The sequence below is a fragment of the Thalassophryne amazonica genome, chromosome 1, assembly GCF_902500255.1.
Source record: "Thalassophryne amazonica chromosome 1, fThaAma1.1, whole genome shotgun sequence".
Taxonomy (NCBI): domain Eukaryota; kingdom Metazoa; phylum Chordata; class Actinopteri; order Batrachoidiformes; family Batrachoididae; genus Thalassophryne; species Thalassophryne amazonica.
In genome coordinates, this window is record NC_047103.1 from 35,263,382 (window position 1) to 35,289,531 (window position 26,150).

Sequence of the window (26,150 nt, forward strand, 5' to 3'; positions counted from 1 at the left end):
GCTCCCCTCCACAGCATGTCTTTTTCCTGGTTCTCTCCCTCAGCCCCAACCAGTCCCAGCAGAAGACTGCCCCTCCCTGAGCCTGGTTCTGCTGGAGGTTTCTTCCTGTTAAAAGGGAGTTTTTTCCTTCCCACTGTTGCCAAGTGCTTGCTCACAGGGGGTCGTTTTGACCGTTGGGGTTTTTCCGTAATTATTGTATGGCCTTGCCTTACAATATAAGGCGCCTTGGGGCAACTGTTTGTTGTGATTTGGCGCTATATAAATAAAATTGATTTGATTTTGATTTGGACTGATGTCCCCTCTAGGGGAGTTGTATATACTCATCCATTTTATGCTGTGGAATCTGGGAATGAGCATTGGCACCATTGCGCTTGGTAGGTACATGACACATGTACACTGCGTTTGTATACACAGCACCTTGCATGGCAGCACCCTGACATCAGTGTGTGAGTGTGTCTGAGTGAATGTGTGGCATCATAGCAAAGTGCTTTGAGCTTCTGATTCAGATGGAAAAGTGCTATATAAATGCAGTCCATTGAAACAGAAACAGATACAACAATGTAAAAAATAATAAAAGTAAACACTAAAAACATCACCTCACTGCTTCACCTCAGGCAGCTTTGGTGACTGATTTCTGATGGTGTGTTGTGATGCACAGCACACAGATCTGCTAACTCACCACCTGTATAGCAAAACACCCAGCTCTTAAAGGGGATGACAGAACAATCTGATTGGTGTATTTCGGCGTTACTACCAAAACACACCCATGACTAATAAAGTGCCTAAATGCAAGCCCTTTGTGCCCTGCACTTTACTTTATCTTCAGATTGTACACTGTCTAAACAGCAAAGTGGAACTGAACTTGTTGGTGCATGACAATTCATCAAGATAGGGCACCAATATTTAGTCAAACAAAACAAAATCCAATTGATATAAAAACTCAGTCTGCAGCAGACGGCACTTTGCGCGCATACAGTTAGAGTTCAGAAGGCTCACACTGTACAGACTGCTGAAGATGGCATTCACCTCGGAAACCTCTGCAAGCCACAGGACCACGACATGAACCAAGTCTAGAAAAGAGTCTTTGAACGGTGATTCAAACTGCTACTGTACATCAGTATCAGTTTTCAGTTTTTCTTAAAAAAACAAAACAAAACAAAACAAAAGCACCTCTGTGCTCTGCCTCCGGTCTTGTGGTCAGAGCACAGTGGTTTCGGTTTGTAGGATGGAAGGGGTGCGTGAGTTCCGTGGGAAAGGGGCGGAGTTTTCAGCTCCGTTTCGGCTGGCTGACATGGCGTTCAACTTGCAGTCCTGCTCCACGTAATGCCTGAGTGATAATCTCCTCCACGCCCTCCTCAACTCACACTGGACCTTTAAATCCAACAAAAACTAGAGTTTATTATCACTTAATTTAATATGAAAAAGAATTTTCTGGGGAAATTGTGTGCACAGGGTTACCTCACTGTTGAGGAAACAGTAAAGGACGGCTACAATGAGACCCTGAAACACACACACACACGTTTTTCAAAATCAGTGTTTTTAGTCACTATGTGAGCTGAAGAAAGCTTCATATTAAATTTCTAAAAGGTCAACAAACCTGAAATGACCCGAGGCCGAGGTCAAAAATGATCTTGACATTATTCATATTCTCGTTAGATGATTCCTGCAGGTAGGCGAACACAACATAGTTCACCCCAAACAGAGGGATGAGCAGCAGCGTGGATTTAGCCAGACGCCTGGAAAACCAACAGTCAGAACAACAGAAACACAAGCAGCCGTGTCCAGTTAGTGTTGATCAAGTGTCAACAACCTCCAAGATAGTCCTCAGAAATGTACACAGTAAAATCACCAGTGTAAAACTAACACTGACAGTGCTAAATTAACACTGCCAGTGAACATATGGGCCTACTTTGGTCAGCGTAGGACCATATGTTCACTGGCAGTGTTAATTTAACACTGGTGATTTTACTGTGTAGGAATATCACAAATAAATAAATGTTTGGGGTTGTGCTGCCGTTTTGTACCTGTACTGTGACTGCTCGTTCCCGCCAACATCAGTGCAGCGCAACTTCTGCACCAGGATACGGATGATGCTGATGAACAAAATGAAGTTGATCTTTGTGGAGAAAGACATTGCAGGAAAGGGACACATATTCAAAATCTTGTCTCTGAAATTACTAAATTAGATACTTACAGCTATGAATAATAACACCACCACCAACAACAACAACAAAAACAATCACAATGATAATATTAATATGGTTATTATGCTGAGGTTATTATAATAAATCAAATCAAAAGTAAAAAATAAACAGGAGAAAAAAAAAAATCCATGATCCAATAATAATCAAAAGTCCCCAAAAAAATCCAAGAATAATCCAATCCAATAAGCTGCATAATTTGTGACTTTCTGAATAGTGATAAGATAAAGAAAAACACATATCCCGTTAAACATACAGACAGTTCAGCACTCTGCTGCCCCCCCACACACCCCACCCGGTCTTAGACTGGAATAACACTCACAATCACAGATGCCAATATGGGCCAGTTGATCACTCCGTTGGGGATAGGGTTCTCATTCAGTTCCCAGCACCTGAAAGCAAACAAACAATGAGACTCAAAGAAAGAAAATCAGTGTATTTATTTTCAAAGGTGAAAAGATTTACACATTTATAAAGGAATACTATATTTAGCAGCTTTCTATGCATTTGCACAGTTTTGGTGCGTCACAGAATTCTACAACTCTTAATGAAGCTTTTATAGTCGGGGATGTTCATTGAATTTTGTGCCTTTTAGGATGTTAAACCTGAAAAACTACTCATATTTAGCCATAGATTGTCTATAAAAGCCAAGTTTTGCACAGGATGACCGCTTTAAAGGACATGTTGCACAGAATTCATAACAACTCAGATTTTGGCTATTGGAGATTATGTGATTATACAGCTGTATTAATTTTGCACTTCTGTGAACAGTCTGTAAGTACAGACCAGTCAAATCAAACAGGTTTGGAAGCTGCTGAAAACAAAGTACTCTTTAGTACTCATTTCTCCGGGTGTTTCTGACAGCACTGATGTCACTCTGAGTAAACGTTCCAGTGCACCACTGAATGGAATGTAGACAAACTGCGACTGATGTTAAGAACGGAGCCGCGGATTTGATACTTAAGTTATGAATAATAACTGTCATAATAATAATAATAATAATAATAATAACTGCCACATAAGTGTGATGTCGTGTCATGAAGACTTGTTTGTGAAGCGATAACTGTGCTTATTTTGATGCGGTCACGGTAAAGTGAAGTGTGTCGTCTCTTCTCTGTACGCAGCACTGAACCAGGTGGCACATGCAGCACTTGTGCACATCCACGAGCTGGTAGGAAGTCCTGAAACACCTGATAATAACATATTCCAGACTTTTTCAAAATTGTGGAATGATCTTCCTTTGCACATTAGGCAGGCTGATTCTCTCTCTGCTTTTAAATCTTCTCTTAAAACACATTTCTTCTCTTTGGCTTTTAACGCAGTTTGACACGTTGGCTTTTTAGTGTTTCTGGTTTTAACTGTGGTTTATTTATTTATCTATTTTAACTTGCCTGTTCTTGTTGTGTACAGCGCTTTGGTTGTTGGTATTCATTTTAAAGTGCTTTATAAATAAATTGCGATTGAGACTGAGATTTTTCCAAGCATCTGCTCACAGGTGCACTGATCTGAGTGAATGCTGAGCATCACTTTTGCATGAATGGTCAGCAGTGTCATGATCTGATGTTGCCACATTCACATCACGCCTGTCTGAGCTGTTTCTGCATTTGTTTGGACTGACATCAACCGCCGAAAAATGCTGAATAAAATGTTTTCTCAAAATGCACCTGCTGACTCGCTGAGCAAGAGGTTGAATACGCAACTACCACTAATTGTGACCACATGTGCGCGGGTAGACTTACAATCAGGACTACTTTGATGTTGTGTTGTTAAATGGCAAATTAAATAACACGTGATATGTCCATTAAGAACAAATCAAACATTGCTGGCAGGACTTAAAACTTTTTTTTTCTCTTTATCTGCGGAATTTCTTACCACCTCGTTTAAAGCTACAGTGTGTAGAATTTAGTGCCATCTAGTGGTGTGGTTGCAGGCTGCATTATGGAATCACCACCCAGGATTTTGTTTCTGTACACATTTTTGAATCTCTGGGTCACTAAGAATCAGGCTCAATCGCCTTCTCTTGTGATAAACAATGTGTATGATCCTACATTTTCACAAAAATGAGGGTTGTCAAACTTTTTAGCCTCCACAGGCAACCATCCGGCAGTGTATGGGTGAGCAACCACTGATTCCTCTTCTCTTATCTTTAATCTTTTTATCACACTGCAAAATGTAGAAGGCGGGGTAGATATGTCCATTTTGGGCTTCTGTATTAACATGGTGATGCAACATGGCGGCCTTCATGCTCCTACATACAGAGCCGGCCCCTGGCTTAGGCAGTATAGTCAAGTGCTAAGGGCGCAATGACCACTAGAGGGCGCAGCAGCGCCGGAAACTGGGGAGGAAAAAAATTTCCACTATTCTTAAAGGTGGTTGGATTTACACTCAACAAAAATATAAACGCAACACTTTTGGTTTTGCTCCCATTTTGTATGAGATGAACTCAAAGATCTAAAACTTTTTCCACATACACAATATCACCATTTCCCTCAAATATTGTTCACAAACCAGTCTAAATCTGTGATAGTGAGCACTTCTCCTTTGCTGAGATAATCCATCCCACCTCACAGGTGTGCCATATCAAGATGCTGATTAGACACCATGATTAGTGCACAGGTGTGCCTTAGACTGCCCACAATAAAAGGCCACTCTGAAAGGTGCAGTTTTATCACACAGCACAATGCCACAGATGTCGCAAGATTTGAGGGAGCGTGCAATTGGCATGCTGACAGCAGGAATGTCAACCAGAGCTGTTGCTTGTGTATTGAATGTTCATTTCTCTACCATAAGCCGTCTCCAAAGGCGTTTCAGAGAATTTGGCAGTACATCCAACCAGCCTCACAACCGCAGACCACGTGTAACCACACCAGCCCAGGACCTCCACATCCAGCATGTTCACCTCCAAGATCGTCTGAGACCAGCCACTCGGACAGCTGCTGGAACAATCGGTTTGCATAACCAAAGAATTTCTGCACAAACTGTCAGAAACCGTCTCAGGGAAGCTCATCTGCATGCTCGTCGTCCTCATCGGGGTCTCGACCTGACTCCAGTTCATCGTCGTAACCGACTTGAGTGGGCAAATGCTCACATTTGGCACGTTGGAGAGGTGTTCTCTTCACGGATGATGCGAAGGAGATGTGTTGCACTGCATGAGGCAAATGGTGGTCACACCAGATACTGACTGGTATCCCCCCCCCCCCCCCCAATAAAACAAAACTGCACCTTTCAGAGTGGCCTTTTATTGTGGGCAGTCTAAGGCACACCTGTGCACTAATCATGGTGTCTAATCAGCATCTTGATATGGCACACCTGTGAGGTGGGATGGATTATCTCAGCAAAGGAGAAGTGCTCACTATCACAGATTTAGACTGGTTTGTGAACGATATTTGAGGGAAATGGTGATATTGTGTATGTGGAAAAAGTTTTAGATCTTTGAGTTCATCTCATACAAAATGGGAGCAAAACCAAAAGTGTTGCGTTTATATTTATATTATGTATTAATTTAACTGTTTGGGAAAGCCTATAATAATAATAATGACGATGATTCTATGTTACTTAAGACGCTCCCTGCCCCTTCCACAACCCCCCTCTGACTAATCAGACTTTACCTGCTGCTTGGGGGATTGTTCATTTTTGTTGTTGTTGTTGTAAATGCGTCATATCAACCTGCCAAGCTGAAACAACGTCAAGTTGGACAATGTCAAAACGTCCCAAACTGTCTGGTGCTCAGGGGAGGAAAAAAGCAAAGAAGAGGAGGAAAAATGCAACAAAGACAGAGGTAATGTTACAGTAAAGATGATGCCATGATGATTATTTTCCTTTTGCAGAAAGAATATTAATTGAGAACGCCATTAACTATTAGCATATCATATAGCTAATCAATAAATAGCTAGCACTAACTGCGTCAGTTTATGGAAGCAGAGACTTATTTCTAGCAATATCTGACTGACTTTGATAGAAGGGCCAAAGCTATAATGTAATTGCCTCCCCCTTACCTTCCTCAGGTAAATGTATGTCGATCTATTAGATTATCCACCAGGTGTTGTTATGTTGTTCTGTATCATGTATTTTGACATCTGGTTAGCTAAAAGTTTTCCCAGACTTTAATACTCTGTTAATCAAAATGCTATTTATTTCCCACTCCTGTATCTATAGTTGTAAGCCTGTTGTTCATAGTGTCTAAAGTGTGTTTATAGTGTTAAACTTTCTCTCAGTGTACATTCCTACATGCAATATTATACTGAGATATATATATATATATATATATATATATATATATATATATATATATATATATATATATATATATATATATTAATAATACTTAAGTTTATTGTTGATTCTTTCTTTGTACTCTGTAGCCTAATTGATTATTTGCATTCCACTGTAATGACAATAAAATTGATATCATAAGACCTACTAATATATCAATTACTAATATAATGAGCATTTCAGAAACATCTATTGTGAATTATGCTGTACAATAGTTAACACCATTGATGTGCAGTTTTTTAGGTTTTTTATTTATATCATTTCATTTTCTGTTTGTATTTTCCTTTTATTTTATGTTTCACATCATTTGCTTGACTAGTGTATACTTCTCTTCTCTTTTCAGATGCTTTGCTGATATTCCTCAGTCCCACCCTTGAAAATCCTCCTGTTGCCTCCACCTCTGCAATAGAACCTACCAGTGATAGCAGTGATGCAGCAGCATCAAGCGCACCTGTTTCTTAAGTTGTCACCACCACCAGAGGTCCTGTTAATATCACCTATTTTTCAAGTTTCACCTTTTTTTTTCAGGTTTTTGTGCATACACAATTTCTGTTTCACAAATTCTTAAATAAAACAATGACTAAAGCAAAGCTATTTGATTTCTTGTGAGTATATGTACTCTAGCAGTGGAATTTTTTGCAATGCAAGGGGCACCACCTAAACTCTTGCCTAGGGCGCGAAATGGGTTAGGGCCGGGCCTGCCTACATAGACATAAAAAGCTCATTCTAAGCTTGTGAAGAGATGAGTCATTGTTGGAGGTAATTATACATTAATGAACAGATGGTTATGAATGCTGTTTTCCATATCTGCAAAAAAACAAAACAAAACAAAACAAAACACTGTAGCTTTAAACTTTTAACTGATACTCCCTTTTAAAAGCAGCTAGTGCAGTGCCTGTAGGAGGTTTGTATTCCTGTAGAAAACTGGGAGCTTAACTAGATTTCTCATGGACGGCCGTATGAGGCTGTGCTTGAAGGTGGGCAGTGGTGGGCACAGTTCCGCTAATTAGCAGATTAGCTTTTCAGCTAACTCTGAAAACCATCAGCGGACCAATTAGCTTCCGTTAAATTTAGTTCCGCTAACTTTTTTTAATTTTGTTTTTTTTTTTTTGCTGGCATAGTGAGTAAAATCTGTGAGAAGCTCTCAGTCCTCCCCCAGTAAAAGGGGGCGGACCAGCTACCAGCTGCTATTGCAAAGCAGAAAAAAAAAGTCATTTGCTTTCAACAAGCTGATACTCAGACAGTGGGCAGGAGACAAGTGCAAAGCACCTTTCACTCATACTTTAATTTAAAACCAACTAATTCGGGACAGTTTAGTGAAATCAAAATTAACTCTGTCATTTTTACAAAGTGAAAATATGATATTGCACATATTTTTTTAAAGCAAGGCACTAATTCCTGAAGGTCTGAGTGTTAAACAGACACGTGCTGAAAGGCATTATGGGAAAATAAAAAAAAAAATTTTTCACAATAATTACAACTCAAGCAACAGCTTAGTGGGCTGTCTTTTTTGTTTACGTAGTTTGGGGGGTTTTTTTTGGTGGTGGTGGGGGGGAGTTGGTGATTGTGCATTTTAAAAGATGCCAACATGGCCCAAAATATGAGCATCACTGGTCCTCACCCATATCTATCAGAACCCAAAATTAAATTTTGCAGACCCACTCATTCACTGGCTGACAACACTGTTAAGGCCCCTTCACACACAGTGCGAAGTTTGGTCGACGTTTCGACAAGTACAGTGAAACAGCGTGAAACACTTCAAATTTGCCCACCACGAAACATCACGCTGACAGGCAGGCGTGCACGACGCCGGCGCAACTGTTCGTGCACGCAATGGTGTCTGTCGAGCAGGAACAGCAGCTCATGCTGCTGCAGCTGCTGTCATTGTGTTCCATGGGATGAGCTGCACCACACCGCGCTGCTGATTTGGAGGAAAATTAAATAAAAACCAGCTGTATAATTAGTGAATATCACTGGGCTGATATAAATAATTCATAAAGTGGGACGTAATACAGAACCCCGCGGTTAAATAAAAAAAAAACACAACATTTGAACCCACACTGCCTGAATACCAGACAGCAACTCTACCACTGCACCATAATCAAGATCTCATAACAGGAGTGTAAAATGGCTCTAATCAACAAGCAAATGTATTTTCTAAAAAAAGAAAGAAAAAAGCGTTGTGATAACTGACCAAGCAACATTTGCTATGGTGTATTTCTGCTGCTATGTGACTGAATGTGGCATATGTGTCGTACTGTTGGCCTGTCATATGGTCCTGCTCACTGTCCTGTCAGACAGACGTGACGTTCAGATTGCCTGCTGCGTGTCCACATAAAATGACACTCCGGTCCAGCTGAACCTGTCAGTGTGCGCGCTCTTCAGCCCGTCGCAAGCGATATATATGTTTTTATGTTTTCGATGTGAGTACAGAAAGCGAACACACGCGTGTGTCCGTCAAAACATGGTGCGTGTTCTGCAGCTATGTTGTCCAGGACCGGCTATATCAACAGCTGCCACACTCCTGTCCACTCAGAGCACAGACCAAAGTGTCACTCTCTGATCAGACGAGATGCACCTGCTGGCGGGGGGGGGGGCACGAACCACACCTATGCACGTGTTGTGGGAGGAGCAGATAGCACACCACATCTCAGCAACTCCACAGTCGCAGGGAACTTAGACGAATTTCACAGCGAGCACGACAGTAGACAGTCTGCAGTCTGTTATTGTGCCAACAGTGCGACTGGCCACATATTTTCTAAGTGCCATGCGAGCGGTGTTAGATGTTCGTGTGTGTCACCTGGAATTTGGCCGACACCTGCGGCGAGAGGGTGCGATGGGTTCGTACAGTGCACACTCTTATTCAACTGCTGGTGTTGCGCAAATTGTTCTAGCAACAGGTGTACAAGGCATTTGAGGCAGGGACGATTTCACACGGTTTTCACACGATTCCTGCGTCATGTGCACTAAGTGCGCACTTCGTCCAAACTTCACACTATGTGTGAAGAGGCCCTTACCTAAAATTGCACTGCTGATCACAGAAAACACAAAGTAAACTGTGTTCCCTCAGTGCTACTACAGAGAAGAGAAGAAAGAAAAGATTGTCAGTTTATTAGAGTAATCCTGCTTGCAGTCCCAGTGTACGACACAAAAGGCCGACGTTGTCTAACAGCTAAATCTCACCGTGTGTTCTCCAACTGTATCCTGCATATGATCCACACTACTACAAAAACAAAGGGGATTCCTGAGAGAGAGAGAGAGAGAGAGAGAGAGAGAGAGAGAGAGAGAGAGAGAGAGAGAGAGAGAGAGTGTTTAGAGACACATGTCCAGACATTGAACATCCAGGTGCCACGCAGGAAATATCAGACAAACACTGGAACATTAAACAGCTGGAGCTGAAGGGTAATACATTAGGGAGGAAGTGTTGGTAAAGCGCTGATGAATGGTGGAAGGAGGTATCACATGGCGGCTGATACACAACACACTTTTGAGAAGTTAACACAGAGATCAGAGATTGTTTACAATCCCACGACACACACACACACACACACACACACACACACACACACACACACACACACACACACACACACACACACACACACACACACACACACACACACACACACACATCTGTTTACACAGCCACAGTGGGTATTCAACTCCCAAGTGGAACCAAAAGGTCAATCCTGTAAACTTTAATTAAACATTTTCAGCGGAACTTCGTGTTTAGTTATTGAGTTTTTAATGCAGGACTGCATTTACACAGTGCTTTCATGGTCAAAGTGCTTTACAGTGATGCCTTAGATTCACCCACACTGATGTCAGGTTGCTGCCATGCAAGGTGCGCAACTGCACACTGGGAGCTACTTGGGGATTAAAGACCTTGCCCGTGGGACCGTAGTGATTTTCCAACCTAAACTGAGGACAGAAGCATACTGCCTTAACCACTTGACCATTGCCTCCCCAGTGGTACTACAAACTTTACAAAAACTGTAATATTCCCTACTCTTACTATCTCCTACCATCTTTATTATCTTGGCCAGGGAGGTAATCCAGATCCAAATCTGGATCCAGAAACTTTTTAAATTAAATTACAAACTGTGAGACTTGGACTCTACCCAGTGACTTCAATCAATCAATAATAAACATTTTAATGGGGTCTGCAGGAGGGCGTGCGTGTGCGCATACATGAGCTTTTGACAAAAGTGGAAGATAACTTTGAGTTAGTGGTAATGAGCGTGCACGCTGACGTTCACGAGATGTCTTGTAAATCACACTGATAAATAAATGTAAAAAAAAAAAGGACAAGGAGACACCCGTGTTTTGACCTGGCTGCGACGGATAGATGGTTTCCGTTTTCTGCTTCGGTGGTTGCTATCCAGGACCCATGGTCGCTTTGCAGTGCACCCAACTAGAGGAGTCTGGGGACATGCCACCACACCCTAGAAATTTGTAAAACCTATAGCCTTTTTCCTGCATTCAAAGGCAACCGGGAGCACTGGAAATGTTCTAATTCTGCTTCTAGCAGCATTCATCAATCAGCAAGACCTTTCCCATATTTTATCACACCTTTGGTCAGCGGCTCACAGGGAAAGGGTTGCAACCATGGGTGCAATTTGGTGGGGGATAGGGGGGACATGTCCCCCCCACCTTTTCAACCAGGGGGACAGAATATGGTATGTCCCCCCACCTTCTGACATATATGTGTGTACTTGAAACATGCTATGCCAGTCTTATGTGCAAACCATGTCAGAATAGTATCTTTGTTTCTGCAAGTTTGTATTTTTAGCAGCATTGACTTGTTTACAACACCTGTTTCTTGTTTGTCACATTCAGAATTTTCTGGGACTGCATTTGCCCAGATTTGAAACCAAAAATAGTTGCCTCTAGGGACTAATGTATCTGTATATGTAATATATATGTATATATGTAATCTATATATGTATAAGTATCAATGGACCATATGCTAATTTACTAAATTCTGAAAGTTAGAAAAAGAAATCAGAAAAGCTATCTGGGACCTCAGAAAGCCCATCTGCAATTATTGCTTGATCTCCAAAATCAGTCTATGCAAGCGGAATTATGTTTGAAAATTAAATTCATGATAAGTAATTTAAAATAAAATGTTTCACAATACGAGGTCTATTAGAAAAGTATCCGACCTTATTATTTTTTTCAAAAACCATATGGATTTGAATCACGTGTGATTACATCAGACATGCTTGAACCCTCGTGGGCATGCGAGAGTTTTTTCACGCCTGTCTGTTACGTCATTCGCCTGTGGGCAGTCTTTGAGTGAGGAGTTGCCCACCCTCTCGTCGATTTTTTCATTGTTTAGGAATGGCTCAGAGACTGCTGCTTTGTTTGATCAAAATTTTTTCAAAACTGTAAGGCACAACTGAGTGGACACCATTCGATAAATTCAGCTGGTTTTCGGTAAAAATTTTAACAGCTGATGAGAGATTTTGGTCTGTAAGTGTCGCTTTAAGGATGGCCCACGGCGCCTGACGGCGATCTGCGCTCTGAGGCGGCGGCGTCTCGCTGTTTCAAGCTGAAAACTTCCACATTTCAGGCTCTCTTCACCCAGGTCATCGTCAGAGAACAGAGAACTTTCAGAAGAGGTCGGCATGAGGAGTTTATGCGGACATTCCACTGTTAAAGGAGATTTTGTAATGAAAGAACGTGCTGGCAGATTTGCTTGTCGGGCCGGACCCGACCGCGGGGGGTCGCGACAGGAAAAACACCTCCATTGGAAACCTTAACGGACAAGTTGGAACATGCCCAGCTGTTAAACAATTTCTCAGATACTCACTTGTTGAAAGCCATCAAAAGCCGCCTGAATTTTACAAATGGTTTTCAACATGGAGGTGTTTTTCCTGTCGCGGCGCAGACGGATTTGCGGCGTCGTCACGGAACCGACTCGGCGAATTTGCCCACACGTTCTTTCATTACAAAATCTCCTTTAACAGTGGAATGTCCGCATAAACTCCTCATGCCGACTTCTTCTGAAACTTCTCTGTTCTCTGACGACGACCTGGGTGAACAGAGCCTTAAATTAGGATGTTTTCAGCTCGAAACAGCCAGACGGACGCCACCTCCGACCGCGCCGCGCCGATCCGCTTTGTGAGCTGTCCTTAAAGCGAAAGAAACTCCACAATCTCTCATCAGCCGTTAAACTTTTCTCCGAGAACCAGCAGAATTTCTCGAATAGTGTCCACTCGGATATCCTTCACAGGTCCTGAAAAAATTTTGATAAAGCAACGCGTGCCGTCTCCAGCAGCGTCGCAGACAAAGGATTTCAGCCGAGAGAGCTGGACCAGTGCTCACTCAAAGCCTGCCCACAGGCGGATGACGTCACCGGCACGCGTGAAAAAACTCACGCATGCGCACGAGGGTTCAAGCATGTCCGGTGTAATCGCACGTGATTCAAATCCATATAGTTTTTTTTTTTTTATAAAACTGCCGGTTAGTTTTCTAATAGACCTCGTAGATGAGAAGGTTCCAGAGCGACAACCAGTGCCATCGTCCTGCACACACTCATCATGCACTGCGCGTAGGGCACCAAAGTGCCTGGGAGGGCACAAAAAAAAAACAAAAAATCAAGCTCCTGGATCGGCATAACCACAGAAGTGGATAAAAACGCGTGCCTGTTTCCGTTCTCTCCTGTGAATGAAACAGAGAAGCAGCAGAGGGTTTTTTTTTGTTGTTTGTTTGTTTGTTTTTGAACCTGGATTCGATCTCTCAGTGTGATTTGGGGTAAACACATTTTCCAGTGCACCTGTTTAACTTTTATTCTTCACAAAGTGGTGATCTCTGCGCTTCTACCTTGGACTTCTCTGTCTCTCTCTCTCTTTTTTTTTTTGCATAAACCGGAGACTTGCGTGTTTTGCCCCACATTAAGGGAAACTGCTTAAACGTTAGACGTTTTAAAAAAATAACAAGATCGGATTGCATTTTTCCACCTTTCACCTCCCCTGCCAACACCGCGCCTGCTGGACTCTCCACCACATTCTGGACAGAAGTGCGAGGTTGAGAATGAGAGATTAAGATTAATAAGTGCAAATTTATTTACAAGGCTAAATACTTGAATACTTTGTTCTGTGTTTACAAAGTTGCTGTGGTTGCACAAATCATTTTTTTAATAATGGTGATGGCATTTATTTTAAATTTTATATTTATTTCTTGTCATGTTTGGTACCATAGCTAATGCAAAATTATTTATTTGCAGCTGTCTTCAAAACATTAATAAATTATTATTAAAATAATAACTCAAGATTGATTTAATATTGAGTATTGAGCAGTGATGGGCAAAGCTAACCAAAAAGTTAGCTTTGATAACTGCTAATCAGCTAACTGAAAAGTTATCTTTTATTATGCTAAACCGATAAACCACCAAAAAATGTATTGGAAGCTACAGCTAACTGATACTGATAACTTTCAGTATTGTCTCTGGTACACTCTCAGCTACTAACAAGCCAATTTTGAGTTTAAACACCGCCAGTGCTTCTGATAGAATCAAAGGCGATCACGAACCCAAACACACCCAATGAGTCAGTGCTTCTGTGTTTGTGCGCCCTGCCCACTGCTGTAGGGAAGCGTCATTTTACCTTGAGAGCATACAGTGGTCCAGCCGTGAGGCAGACGTCTTAAAAAGGAGAGCAGGTTTGACTTATGGTTTTGATTTATGATGTTGGGGGGGGCACCACACAGCATTTGTGCTTGGGGCACACAAATCGCTAGCACCGGCCCTGGCGACGACTAACTAGCTAGCTAACTAATGAAGGAACCAACTGAACAAACAATCAACAACAGAAACAAACAAAGAGAATAAATGAAAAAAAAAAACAGTTAATGAAAAATTGGAATGATTACAGATGTTGTTATGCTTCATACCCCAGCCAATGACCATGTACACGGAGAGTCGGGTGGAGTAGGTGTGGATGATGAGCAGCAACGTGTGCAGGTAGATTCCTTCCACAAGAAGCCAGAAGAAGTTTGCCATGATAAAGTAGTTCAGAAACACCAGAGTGGTCCTACAGCCCACCTACAGCAACAAGGACACGATTTCCATTTGAAAGTACTTCATCTGTTTTACTGAAGCTGGATTGTATGTTATCAGGTAGCAACTGCACATTTTTAGTGAGTTTTAAAAAACAATTTAAATTAATAAACGTTGAACTCTTGTGAGAGACTTCCAGAGCTGCCTCACACTTGGTGGTGTCACTGCTATTTTTGACGTGACAGATTAGTGCGGGTGGATGTTCATATAAGAGGATTAGGTGTTGCAACAACAAGGCATTCAACTGCTTCACCTTAGGGAGCTTTGGTGGATGGTTGTCAAAGTGTATAGTATAGTATAGTATAGTGTATAATGTACAGGTGTACCTTAAATACTACACACTTTAGACAATCATAGTATACAGGTTATAAAAAAGCACACACGTCAAGGGAAGGCCTCAGATCAAGTTTTAAAAATAAAATGATGTATATATATATATATATATATATATATATATATATATAACTTGTCCCATGACACGCCGAAATGGAGGTGTTCTTTGTCTCGCTCAAACAGCGAATCGGTCGTTATGCACAAAGCCTCCGCGCGGCTTTCCATGACAAAATCTCTTGTTAAAAGTGAAATCTGCCGGAAAATGGCTGATGTCCAGCTCTTGTGATAACCAGAGAAAGTGCACACGACGGTCTCGTATCCACACAGCCATCAGCTTAGAAATGTTTGAAATGCGTTTTCTGCCTTGTCGTCGGAGCATGGAACGCGATGCGCCGAGCATCCTTAAAGCCGTCCTTAAAGCTGTAGTAACAGTCCTTATTCTTTGTGAAGCCCGTAAAATTTTCACCGAAAGCCAGATACACTTTTCAAATGGTTTCCAGGTGCCAGTCTCTAACAGCTTCTGAAAAAATTCTGATGGAAAAAAGTCCAAATCATTCCGCCATTTCCAGACAATGAAAATCCGACAAGGAGGCGGGACCACTCCTTCCACAAGGTGTGCTCACAGGCGAATGACGTCACCGACAGGCGTGGAAAAACTCACACATGTGCACGAGGGTTCAACCTTTTTTTCTGATGTAAAAACATATGAATCAAATCCATATAGTTTTTGAAAAAAATAAAAAGGACCGTTACTTTATTGACAGACCTCGTGTGTGTATATATATATATATATATATATATATATATATATATATATATATATATATATATAAACATTTTAAACTGACTCCCTGTAATCTCAAAGTAAACATAACACTATATGTAATCCAAAATACAAAACACTGCACTGTACTTACACCCTTTAATATCACCCAATTAAATCATGTCCTTGGGTGTCTATGTTGTTTCTAATCACAGTAAACATAGTACTTTCATTTTGGGGAGGATCCAAATAATGACATTTAAAAATTATTTTTAAGAACTATGCAATAGTGTTTATTTATTTATTTAAAAGATTATTAAGAGCGGAATTTGTCGCATACAAAAGTACAAACTATCACATATGTTACTGTGAACTTTCTTCAAGGCCATTCCCTGATTAATGTATAATTAAATATAAAATGTCACTGATGCCAGAGGTGAAAGGTAATTGATAACGTGGACAACCTGACTGAGAGGAAAACAAACATGACAGCGTGGGTGTGGTCACCAGTGATGGCTGCGTGCTGCAATCGATGTCCTCGCCGTCAGAGAAGAGCACAGCGTCTTTGGTCATCACGGCCACAGCTCGCAGCATGAACGACACAAACAAGTTGAGATGGATGTAGTTCCTCGTACAGCGGAGCCTCCTGCGCGCACAGAGAGCGAGTCAAGAAGTGTGTTTATAGACAGTGTCAGGGTATGCGACCACTGAGCGATGTCGTGTCTAAACATGCTGATAACAACTGAGAGAACATCTGGAACTGATCCAGGCTCGCCTGCAACATCATTCATCATACATAGTTATTCTAGCAACAAGTCGCCATCTTTTAGAGTTCATTTATGTCAGTATTTGGTTACAACTGTTCTTTTTATGTTATAGTTAATGCAATTTTTCCTTTGTGGGTTAAATACAGAAGTCAAATTGATATTTTTGCAGAGGAGGGACCTGAAAACTAATCAATCATTTACATTATGCAGCTGATACTCAACTATACATCTCAGTCTTACCTGAGGTTTACACTGTCTGCCTGTGTCACTGACCAAACTTTGAATATAAGAAAAACTATTTTAATCTAAGGGTGTTTTCACATCTGAAAACATGAACCAAGGTCTGAACCATGGTTCATGTTTTTATTACACTGCATACATTTGATCCGGTTAGTTTTAGTTTACTTTGCAATTTTTTGACGACACTAAAGAACTTTGCATGACAGGCCTATGTTCTGTCAACACCTACCTGAGCTGCAGCTTCTTATATCTGGTATTGATTGTTGACAGGTCCACATCTGACGTCAATTTGTTATCAATTCAATGGGTACCATTTTCAGTATTACTAAGTCCTATATAAGCCGTGTTGTGTGGGCCACCAGAAGAGGAGGTACTGCTGGCCCACCACCAGAGGGCGCCCTGCCTGAAGTGCGGGCTTCAGGCACGAGAGGGCGCTGCCACCACGGACACAGCCGGGGGTGACAGGTGTCACTCATTATCTCATGACAGCTGTCTCCCATCTACACTTCATCATACTACTCCATAAAACCCGGACGTCATCTCCACCTCGTTGCCGAGATATCATCTACCTGTGAAGGTAATATCCTCAGCCAGAAGATAATTGTGTCTTAGTCTGAATTCATTTTGCAGCTGCTTTCCTGTGGAGTGCCTTATCAGTGAGGTTGGTGTAATCAGCGGCGGCTTCGCTTCACACCCCAGCCAGATAAGTGTTGAGACAGGAGCTGCACGAGTGTGTGTGAGAGGTGGAGGTAGAATCTCCACCATTGTTGTTACTGGGTGTACACACACCCACTTCTTATTGTTTCTGCTCCTCGCCAGCAGTACCAGATCCAACATTCGGAGACGGTGGCCACCTGGGGACTCGGGACTTGGCGGCTCCAGTATTCTCCAGGTTCGGTGGCGGAGGAAATCGTGTGGTTCCGGTTCTTCTCAGGACAGATGTCTTCTATCCTCGAGCCTGCCCACACGTCACCGTTGTGGATTGACTGTTTGCAAAATTCTGTATTCCTCTGTATTGTGGTTGTGCTCATTCACAACAGTAAAGTGTTCATATTCGACTCTTTCATTGTCCGTTCATTTACGCCCCCTGTTGTGGGTCCGTGTCACTACACTTTCCCAACACCCTGTGGCTCATTAGTGCTGGTGCTTAGCCCCAGATACCACAGCATGAAGAAGAAGAATGTCTATGAGTCTGAAACTTGGGAGATTGCCTCAGTTGTGGAAAACCTCCTGTGTGGTACCAGCTCACAAGAAATGGTCATTACATCTGGAGGATTTCAGCAGCTTCAGGCGAGGACACTGTACAAGTACTTACACCCTTTAATATCACCAAATTAAATCGCACCTGATGAAGACCCTGGAGAGGGTGGTCCTTGGACATCTCCACCCCTGATGAAATCATCAATGGATCCACATCAGTTTGTGTACCAGCCTGGTATTTGAGTGGACGATGCTGTCATCTACCTACAAAATAGAGTGCTCTCTCTCTCCTGGAAAAGCCTAGGAACACTGTTACTAGTGCCTGGGTGCTCACCTAAACAATAAACTGGACTGGTCAAACAACACTACTACTGCACTTCATAAGAAAGGCCAGAGTTGACCTGTTGAGGTGACTCAGGTCCTTTGGAGTGCAGGGGGCGCTCCTGAGGACCTTCTTTGACTCTGTAGTGGCATCACCCATTTTCTACGGAGTGGTCTGCTGGAGCAGCAGCATCACGACTACTGAGAGGAGGAGACTTGACAAGTAATTAAGAAGGCCTGCTCTGTCCTGGGTAGTCCCTTTGACTCAGTGCAGGAGGTGGGAGAGAGGAGGATGATGGCTGAGTTGTCATCCCTGCTGAAGAATGCGTGTCACCACATGTGTGACACCCTGATGGCACTGGAAAGCTCCTTCAGCGACAAGCTGCTCCACCCAAAGTGCATGAAGGAGTGACACCACAGTTCTGCTGCTCTCAGACTACAACCAGCACTGTTCCCAGTAGACCACTCAGATCATTAATGTAACAACTGTCTTTCACATGTGCAATAATACTTATACATTCTTGTGCAATAATACTTGTACATTCATGTACAATATTACTTGATTATTCGTGCGCAATATTACCAAACATTCATTTTAACTCTCAAGTTTTTTTCTGCTTGTAAATAGTGCATTTACTGTGTATATTGTTGTTCTTCCTGCACAGTACTTGCCTTCTGTGTTTTTTGGTACTTATTTTCTCTTACGTATTGCTTAGCATACTTTGCACAGTTGTTCTGTAACTATCTCTTTGCTGCTGTAACATCGCAGATTTCCTCGTCGTGGAACTAATGAAGGATTATCTTATCTTATGACTCCCTCTGGATGGGACACCAGTCCATTGTACGTTACTATCTCAGCCAAGGCTGGAACCCATTTACAGCTGGATGGATCTCCCTCATTAGTATGCAACTTTATGCACATTTTTTAGCAAACTGAATTGTAATATGTGCGCCGCATGAAGTACACATGATGTGAATAAGAATTTTCCACTGATATATGAGCAGTGTTGCCACAGTTCCTTTGAAAAGTTACTTTTCTGTTACTTTTTCTTTCCTTTATACAGTTACTTTATACAGTTACTTCCTTAGCAGCTTTATGCAGTTACTTTACTAGCAGCTACAGGCAACTTGTAACTAATAAGTAACGTAACTAATAAGGTAACTAGTAATCTAACTTGGCTGCTCTTAAGATTGAGTAATTAACAAAGTAACTAATCAGCAAAGTAACGAATAGTTATTTTGTGAGTACTAATTCTTAAAAATAACCAAGTTAGATTACTAGTTACTTATTAGTTACGGTAATTTCCGGACTATAGAGTGCACCTGAATATTAGCCGCACCCACAATTTAAAAAAAAATACTTGTACATAAATAAGCCGCACTTGTCTATAAGCCGCGGGTCTCCACGTTGTAACATGAGCTATTTACACAGAAAGATGTTAGACAAAGATTTATTATCTTTTAATTAAATATGTACCGTAAATGCTTTACTCCCCTGAAGTGTTACATGTAAATATTGATGTGCACGTCATCCTGCACGTCCGCACGGTGTCTCTGCTCCACTCGGAGAACTGAGTAATTTTAACGTTTTCTTTTTCTAACTTTCATTGTGTGCAGCCAGTATCGGATGGAGCCTGTGGTAAATGAGACGTTAATGAGGCGCTGTGACTTTTTGGACTTGTTGCGCCAAGACAGAGAACCAGTTTGGAAGGTTGGGGGGAGAAGGGTTAGGATTCTGTGAACTGATCTGACGGTGCAAAGTGCCGGAGAGGGACTTCTCTTAACGAAAACGAACAGGTAAGACTTTATATTAACACTGTGTGTGAGTTTACACCACATGAGGAGCGCAGCTTTCAGGAAATCCATTGACAGCATCAACTGACGTATTTTGACTTATGAAACAGCCTGTAAAAATCCATAAAGTAGCTGCATCTTTGTAAAAGCTGCAGTGTTCAAAGTGTGTGAAAATAGTAGTGGCTCACAGTCTGGAAATTACGGTACATTCGGCAGCTGCCGACAAGTTGTCCGCAGCTGCTAATGAAGTAACTGTATAAAGTAACTGTAAAAAGTAAATAATAAGGTAACTTTTCAAAGTTACTGTGGCAACACTGTACATGAGACATAGAACACAAACTAAGTCCCCCCAACCCCCACCATTAGTAGACAAACTTATGAAAACGTCATAACAGTTGTGTTGCACCATCTGCTCCACACGAGGAACTCACATTGTTAATATGAATGTGCCAATCAAAAAACACTGGTGAGATGTGAGTAAAATTACAAAATGAGGAAATTCTCTTGAGAATGCAAACATCACAGTGATGCTGATGTTGCACCATCTGCTCCACGTCAGGTACCCACAACTGGAATATCAGCAATCCACAACTAAGCATGGCTGAGATCCAGCCAGACACAGACATGCACAAACATAATCGTGCACAAACTGTCCTGGAAATCACAAATAAATCAGACCGGGTCAGTCTGGGGACTGTTATGGTTTTAACCAGAAAAAAAAAACCTGATCACATAACCTCACTCAGCGTTGGCGGTATGTGTTAGAGCCGTCTTGTTAACACTTTAATAGCCTTAATCTTGTACGTCGTAGTCAGATTAAAGTCTGCCTTTCATTCAGTGCTCTGGCTCCAACGCCTCGTTCTTCCGCTTCTCTTATTTTAAACATGCTCAAAGTTTCCTATAAAAGTCCTGCTGTAGGCTGCTGTGAGCTTTCAAGGCCCGAAACTTTGGGCAGCCCTCCCTTACAATATCAGGACGCCCTGCTCACTCAGTACGATAAAAATTGGCTTTTAATTTATGGCATTTCTGCCATAATTTTTATGTCTTTAACCCTCCACAGTTTTAAGACTGTTGTCATAAAGCCTAATCTTAGCTTCAACGTTGTAATTTTGTTTTGCTTCTTCCCGTGAAGCACTCTGGTACCTTATGGTTACATAAACTATATCACTGAAATTATTTTAAAATTCTGCATGTATTTACACGTACATACACATTCTGTGTGTATGCACATTTGTTTATTTACTTATTTTGGGTGATTTTTAGAGTTCTGAGTGGCAAACAGTTTCCACTTTTCCACATCTTCATAGGGCTGTTTGAGGGCAAATTCATAAAAAAAAAAAAAAAAAATTAGTAATAGTAATAAAATTAATTAATGACCCTATGAATGCACTCAGCAGCTTCTCAGTTTCCCAACAATTTCTCCTGTCTCACCTGTGTCTGACCTGTTTAGAAAATGTGATTTACCTGAACAAACAGATGATGGCAGCGCTGGTGAGCAGAGCAACAAGAGACAGACTGTGGCCCAGAGCCGACAGTATCTTCACCACCTCGTAAAAGACCAGCTGGAGAAAAGCACAGAACATTTGATTGCAAATGAATACTTTCAAATAAATAAATAAATAAAATGAAAGCCAACAGTTTATGTTTGTGTCACTTTCCTACAGCATGTTTAAAAGAGCTTCTTTTTTCCACTTTTTCTTTTTTAGCTTTTAGGTACTTGTTGAGGCGAAAGTCCCCATTAGTACAGATCCTGACACACTGTTTTTAACCCCCACTGTGGAAAATGGCCATATATAGTAAACCCAAGGAATTCTGTCCATTTGTCCGAAGACTTTTTTGGTTCAGGTGATACTGCAAAAAGGAATTTTATTTCCAAATTTGGTTTATATAATCTATGAATTACTACTAGAAGAGGTGCATTGCAAAGTTTCTTTTACTGTGATGAATTTGTTGATTTTTTAACATTGTTTCCCCAAATTTTAAATTCCACAATTTCCCGACTGTTACTAAATGTTTTTTTGTTTTTTTTGTACGCTCTAAGATTTTACTGGATTTGTATAATGGAATGCATAAATTAGGGTATTCATAAATTCTCATCTATAAAGGCAAGAATGAAGCTTGGAATTTCAGTAGGTCAGGAAACAACTTTCTATGTTTTTTGTTTCTGTATTTTCTTTATAGATCATGGTGTTGTGAAAGTGTAGGAACACGGACCCACAACAGGGGGCGCAAATGAACGGACAATGGAGGAAGTCAAATAACAACACTTTACTGTTGTGAATAAGCACAACAAACACGGCGAATTTACAATAATAGATAAGAAGTCAATTCACAAAATGTGTCACGTGGGCAGGCTCGAAGATAAGAGACGTCTGTCCAAAGCAGAACCGGAACCACACGATTTCCTCCGCCACCGAACCCCGGGAATACTGGAGCCGCCAAGTCCCGAACTCACAGGTGGCCACTGCCTCCGCTTGTTGGATCTGGTACTGCTGGCGAGGAACAAAAACAGTTAGATGTGGGTGCGTTTGCACCCAGCAACACGTATGGTGGGAAAACCACCTCCACCTCTCGTCGGAAAAAACCCCAAAATATCTGCTATCCAACACACAAAGCAACAGGTATTCCTGTCAGGAAGACAACACAGTTGGCTGAGTATATTACCTCCTCGGTAGAGCGATATCTCGGCAAAGAGGTGGAGATGTCGTCTTGCTGATATACCACTGAAGATCAGATGATTGGTGACAGCTGTCATAGGTGATAAGTGACAGCTGTCACCCCGGCTGCTCCTGTGAGGCGGCAGCGCCCTCTGGTGCCTGGAGCCCGCACTCCAGGCAGGGTGCCCTCTGGTGGTGGTGGGCCAGCAGTACCTCCTCTTCAGCGGCCCACACAACAGGACCCCCCCCTCAACGGGCGCCTCCTGGCGCCCGACCAGGCTTGTCCGGGTGGCGGCGGTAGAAATCGGCCAGGAGGGCCGGGTCCAGGATGAAGCTCCTCTTCACCCAGGAGCGTTCTTCGGGTCCGTACCCCTCCCAGTCCACCAAATACTGGAAGCCCCGGCCCATCCTACAGACATCCAAGAGCCGGTGCACAGTACAAGCCGGCTCGCCATCGATGATCCGGGCAGGAGGCGGTGCCGGACCCGGAGTACAGAGGGGTGAGGTGTGATGCGGCTTTATCCGGGACACATGGAAAACAGGATGGATCCGCAGTGAGGCCGGAAGCTGAAGCCTCACTGCGGCTGGACTGATGACCTTGAGGATCGTGAAGGGACCGATGTAACGATCCTGCAGTTTAGGGGAGTCCACTTGGAGGGGAATGTCCTTTGTCGACAACCACACCTCCTGCCCTGGCCGATACGCAGGGGCCGGGGTCCGCCGACGGTCTGCATGGGCTTTTGCCCTCATCCGGGCCTTTAGCAAAGCAGAACGGGCGGCGCGCCACACCCGGCGGCACTTCCACAGGTGGGCCTGGACCGAGGGCACACCGACCTCTCCCTCAACCACCGGAAACAACGCGGGCTGGTACCCCAGACACACCTCAAAAGGGGAGAGGCCGGTGGCTGAAGACACTTGGCTGTTATGGGCATACTCGATCCAGGCCAAATGGGTACTCCAGGCCGCCGGGTGCGCAGCTGTCACGCAGCGCAGGGCCTGTTCCACCTCCTGATTGGCCCATTCTGCTTGCCCGTTGGTCTGAGGATGATACCCGGACGAGAGACTCACCGTGGCCCCCAGTTCCCGGCAGAAGCTCCTCCAGACTTGCGAGGAGAACTGGGGACCGCGATCGGAGACGATGTCTGTTGGAATCCCATGCAGCAGGACGACGTGGTGGACCAGGAGGTCCGCTGTCTCCTGGGCAGTCGGGAGCTTCGGGAGGGCCACGAAGTGGGCCGCCTTGGAGAATCGGTCCACTATCGTGAGGATGGTGGTGTTGCCCTGGGACGGCGGGAGGCCCGTGACAAAATCCAGGCCGATGTGGGACCAGGGGCGATGAGGCACAGGCAGCGGCTGGAGCAGTCCCGATGCCCTGCGGTGGTCAGCCTTGCCCCTGGCGCAGGTGGTGCAGGCCTGGATATAATCCCGGACGTCGGCCTCCAGGGACGCCCACCAGAAGCGCTGCCGGACAACTGCCACGGTTCTTCGCACCCCCGGATGACAGGAGAACTTGGAGCCGTGACAGAAGTCCAGGACTGCAGCCCTGGCCTCTGGTGGGACGTAAAGTTTGTTCTTCGGGCCAGTTCCGGGGTCCGGGCTCCATGCCAGGGCCTCCCGGACGGTTTTCTCTACGTCCCAGGTGAGGGTGGCCACGATAGCGGACTCCGGGATGATGGGTTCCGGTGGATCCGACAACTCCGTTTTGACTTCGTCTTCATGCACCCGGGACAAGGCATCCGATCTCTGGTTTTTGGTCCCGGGGCAGTAGGTGATCCGGAAGTCAAAACGGCCGAAGAACAGTGACCAGCGGGCTTGCCTGGGGTTCAGCCGCTTGGCGGTCCTGATATACTCCAGGTTCCGGTGGTCAGTGAAAACCGTGAATGGCACGGACGTTCCCTCCAACAGATGTCTCCACTCTTCAAGAGCCTCTTTCACCGCAAGGAGTTCTCGATTGCCGACGTCATAGTTCCGTTCGGCCGGGGTCAACCTGCGGGAAAAATAGGCACACGGGTGAAGGACCTTATCGGTCTCTCCGCTCTGGGAAAGCACAGCTCCTATCCCTGAGTCCAAGGCGTTCACTTCAACCACAAACTGGCGACTAGGATCGGGCTGCACCAGAACGGGTGCAGACGAGAAGCGCTGTTTCAACTCCTTGAACGCGGCATCGCACCGATCCGACCAGGTGAAGGGGACTTTTGGCGAGGTCAGGGCTGTCAGGGGGCTAACTACCTGACTGTAGCCCTTAATGAACCTCCTGTAGAAATTTGCAAAGCCGAGGAACTGTTGCAGCTTCCTACGGCTGGTAGGTTGGGGCCAGTCTCTCACCGCTGCAACTTGGCCGGATCAGGAGCGACGGAGTTGGGGGAGATGATAAACCCCAGGAATGACAAAGAAGTGCGGTGAAACTCACACTTCTCGCCCTTCACAAACAGCCGGTTCTCCAACAACCGCTGCAGGACCTGACGTACATGCCGGACATGGGTCTCAGGATCCGGAGAAAAGATGAGCATATCGTCTAGATATACGAAGACGAATCGGTGCAGGAAATCCCGCAAGACATCATTAACTAATGCTTGGAACGTTGCGGGGGCGTTGGTGAGGCCGAACGGCATGACCAGGTACTCAAAGTGACCTAAGGGGGTGTTAAATGCCGTCTTCCACTCGTCTCCCTTCCGGATCCGAACCAGGTGATACGCATTTCTGAGATCTAGCTTAGTGAATATTTGGGCTCCATGCAGGGGCGTGAACACTGAATCCAACAAGGGCAACGGGTATCGGTTACGAACCGTGATTTCGTTCAGCCCCCTGTAATCAATGCATGGACGAAGTCCGCCATCTTTTTTTCCCACAAAAAAGAAACCTGCACCCATCGGGGAGGTGGAATTCCGGATCAACCCGGCAGCTAACGAGTCCCGGATGTAGGTCTCCATTGATTCGCGCTCAGGTCGTGAGAGGTTGTACAGCCTGCTGGACGGGAACTCAACGCCTGGAACCAAATCAATGGCACAATCGTACGGACGGTGCGGGGGAAGGGTGAGTGCCAGGTCCTTACTGAACACATCCACAAGGTCATGGTACTCCACCAGCACCGTCCCAAGATTGGGCGGGACTCTGACCTCCTCCCTAGCCTGGGAACCGGGAGGAACCGAGGAACCTAAACATACCCGATGGCAGGTCTCGCTCCACTGAACCACTACCCCGGACGGTCAATCGATCCGGGGATTGTGTTTTAACATCCAGGGGAACCCGAGAATCACACGGGAGGTGGCAGGAGTCACAAAAAACTCGATCTCCTCCCGGTGGTTCCCTGACACCACCAGAGTTACTGGTGGTGTCTTATGTGTGATTAGAGGGAGTAGGGAGCCATCTAGTGCCCGCACCTGCACAGGTGAAGTAAGCGCCACCAGAGGGAGCCCTGCCTCCCTGGCCCATCTGCTGTCTAGCAGATTCCCTTCAGAGCCCGTGTCCACCAGTGCTGGGGCCTGAAGGGTTAAATCCTCATAAAGGATTGTAACTGGGAGTCGTGTGGCAATATGGGTA

At 44.0% G+C, this 26,150-nt stretch overlaps 1 protein-coding gene across 1 annotated transcript in view; it reads right to left on the bottom strand.

Annotated features, from left to right (window-relative positions):
• Nucleotides 1-220: 220 nt before the first annotated feature.
• LOC117508113 (vasoactive intestinal polypeptide receptor 2-like) overlaps nt 221-26,150 on the bottom strand; it is a 106,025-nt gene continuing 80,095 nt past the window's right edge. The window contains exons 5-13 of the mRNA XM_034167772.1: nt 21,418-21,515; nt 16,139-16,277; nt 14,370-14,520; nt 9,657-9,717; nt 2,524-2,593; nt 2,025-2,116; nt 1,598-1,736; nt 1,459-1,500; nt 221-1,371 (exon numbers count right to left, since the gene is read on the bottom strand). Of these exons, the coding sequence (XP_034023663.1) occupies nt 1,198-1,371; nt 1,459-1,500; nt 1,598-1,736; nt 2,025-2,116; nt 2,524-2,593; nt 9,657-9,717; nt 14,370-14,520; nt 16,139-16,277; nt 21,418-21,515 (966 nt within the window). The 3' untranslated portion in view covers nt 221-1,197. The remainder of the gene's footprint in view (nt 1,372-1,458; nt 1,501-1,597; nt 1,737-2,024; nt 2,117-2,523; nt 2,594-9,656; nt 9,718-14,369; nt 14,521-16,138; nt 16,278-21,417; nt 21,516-26,150) is intronic.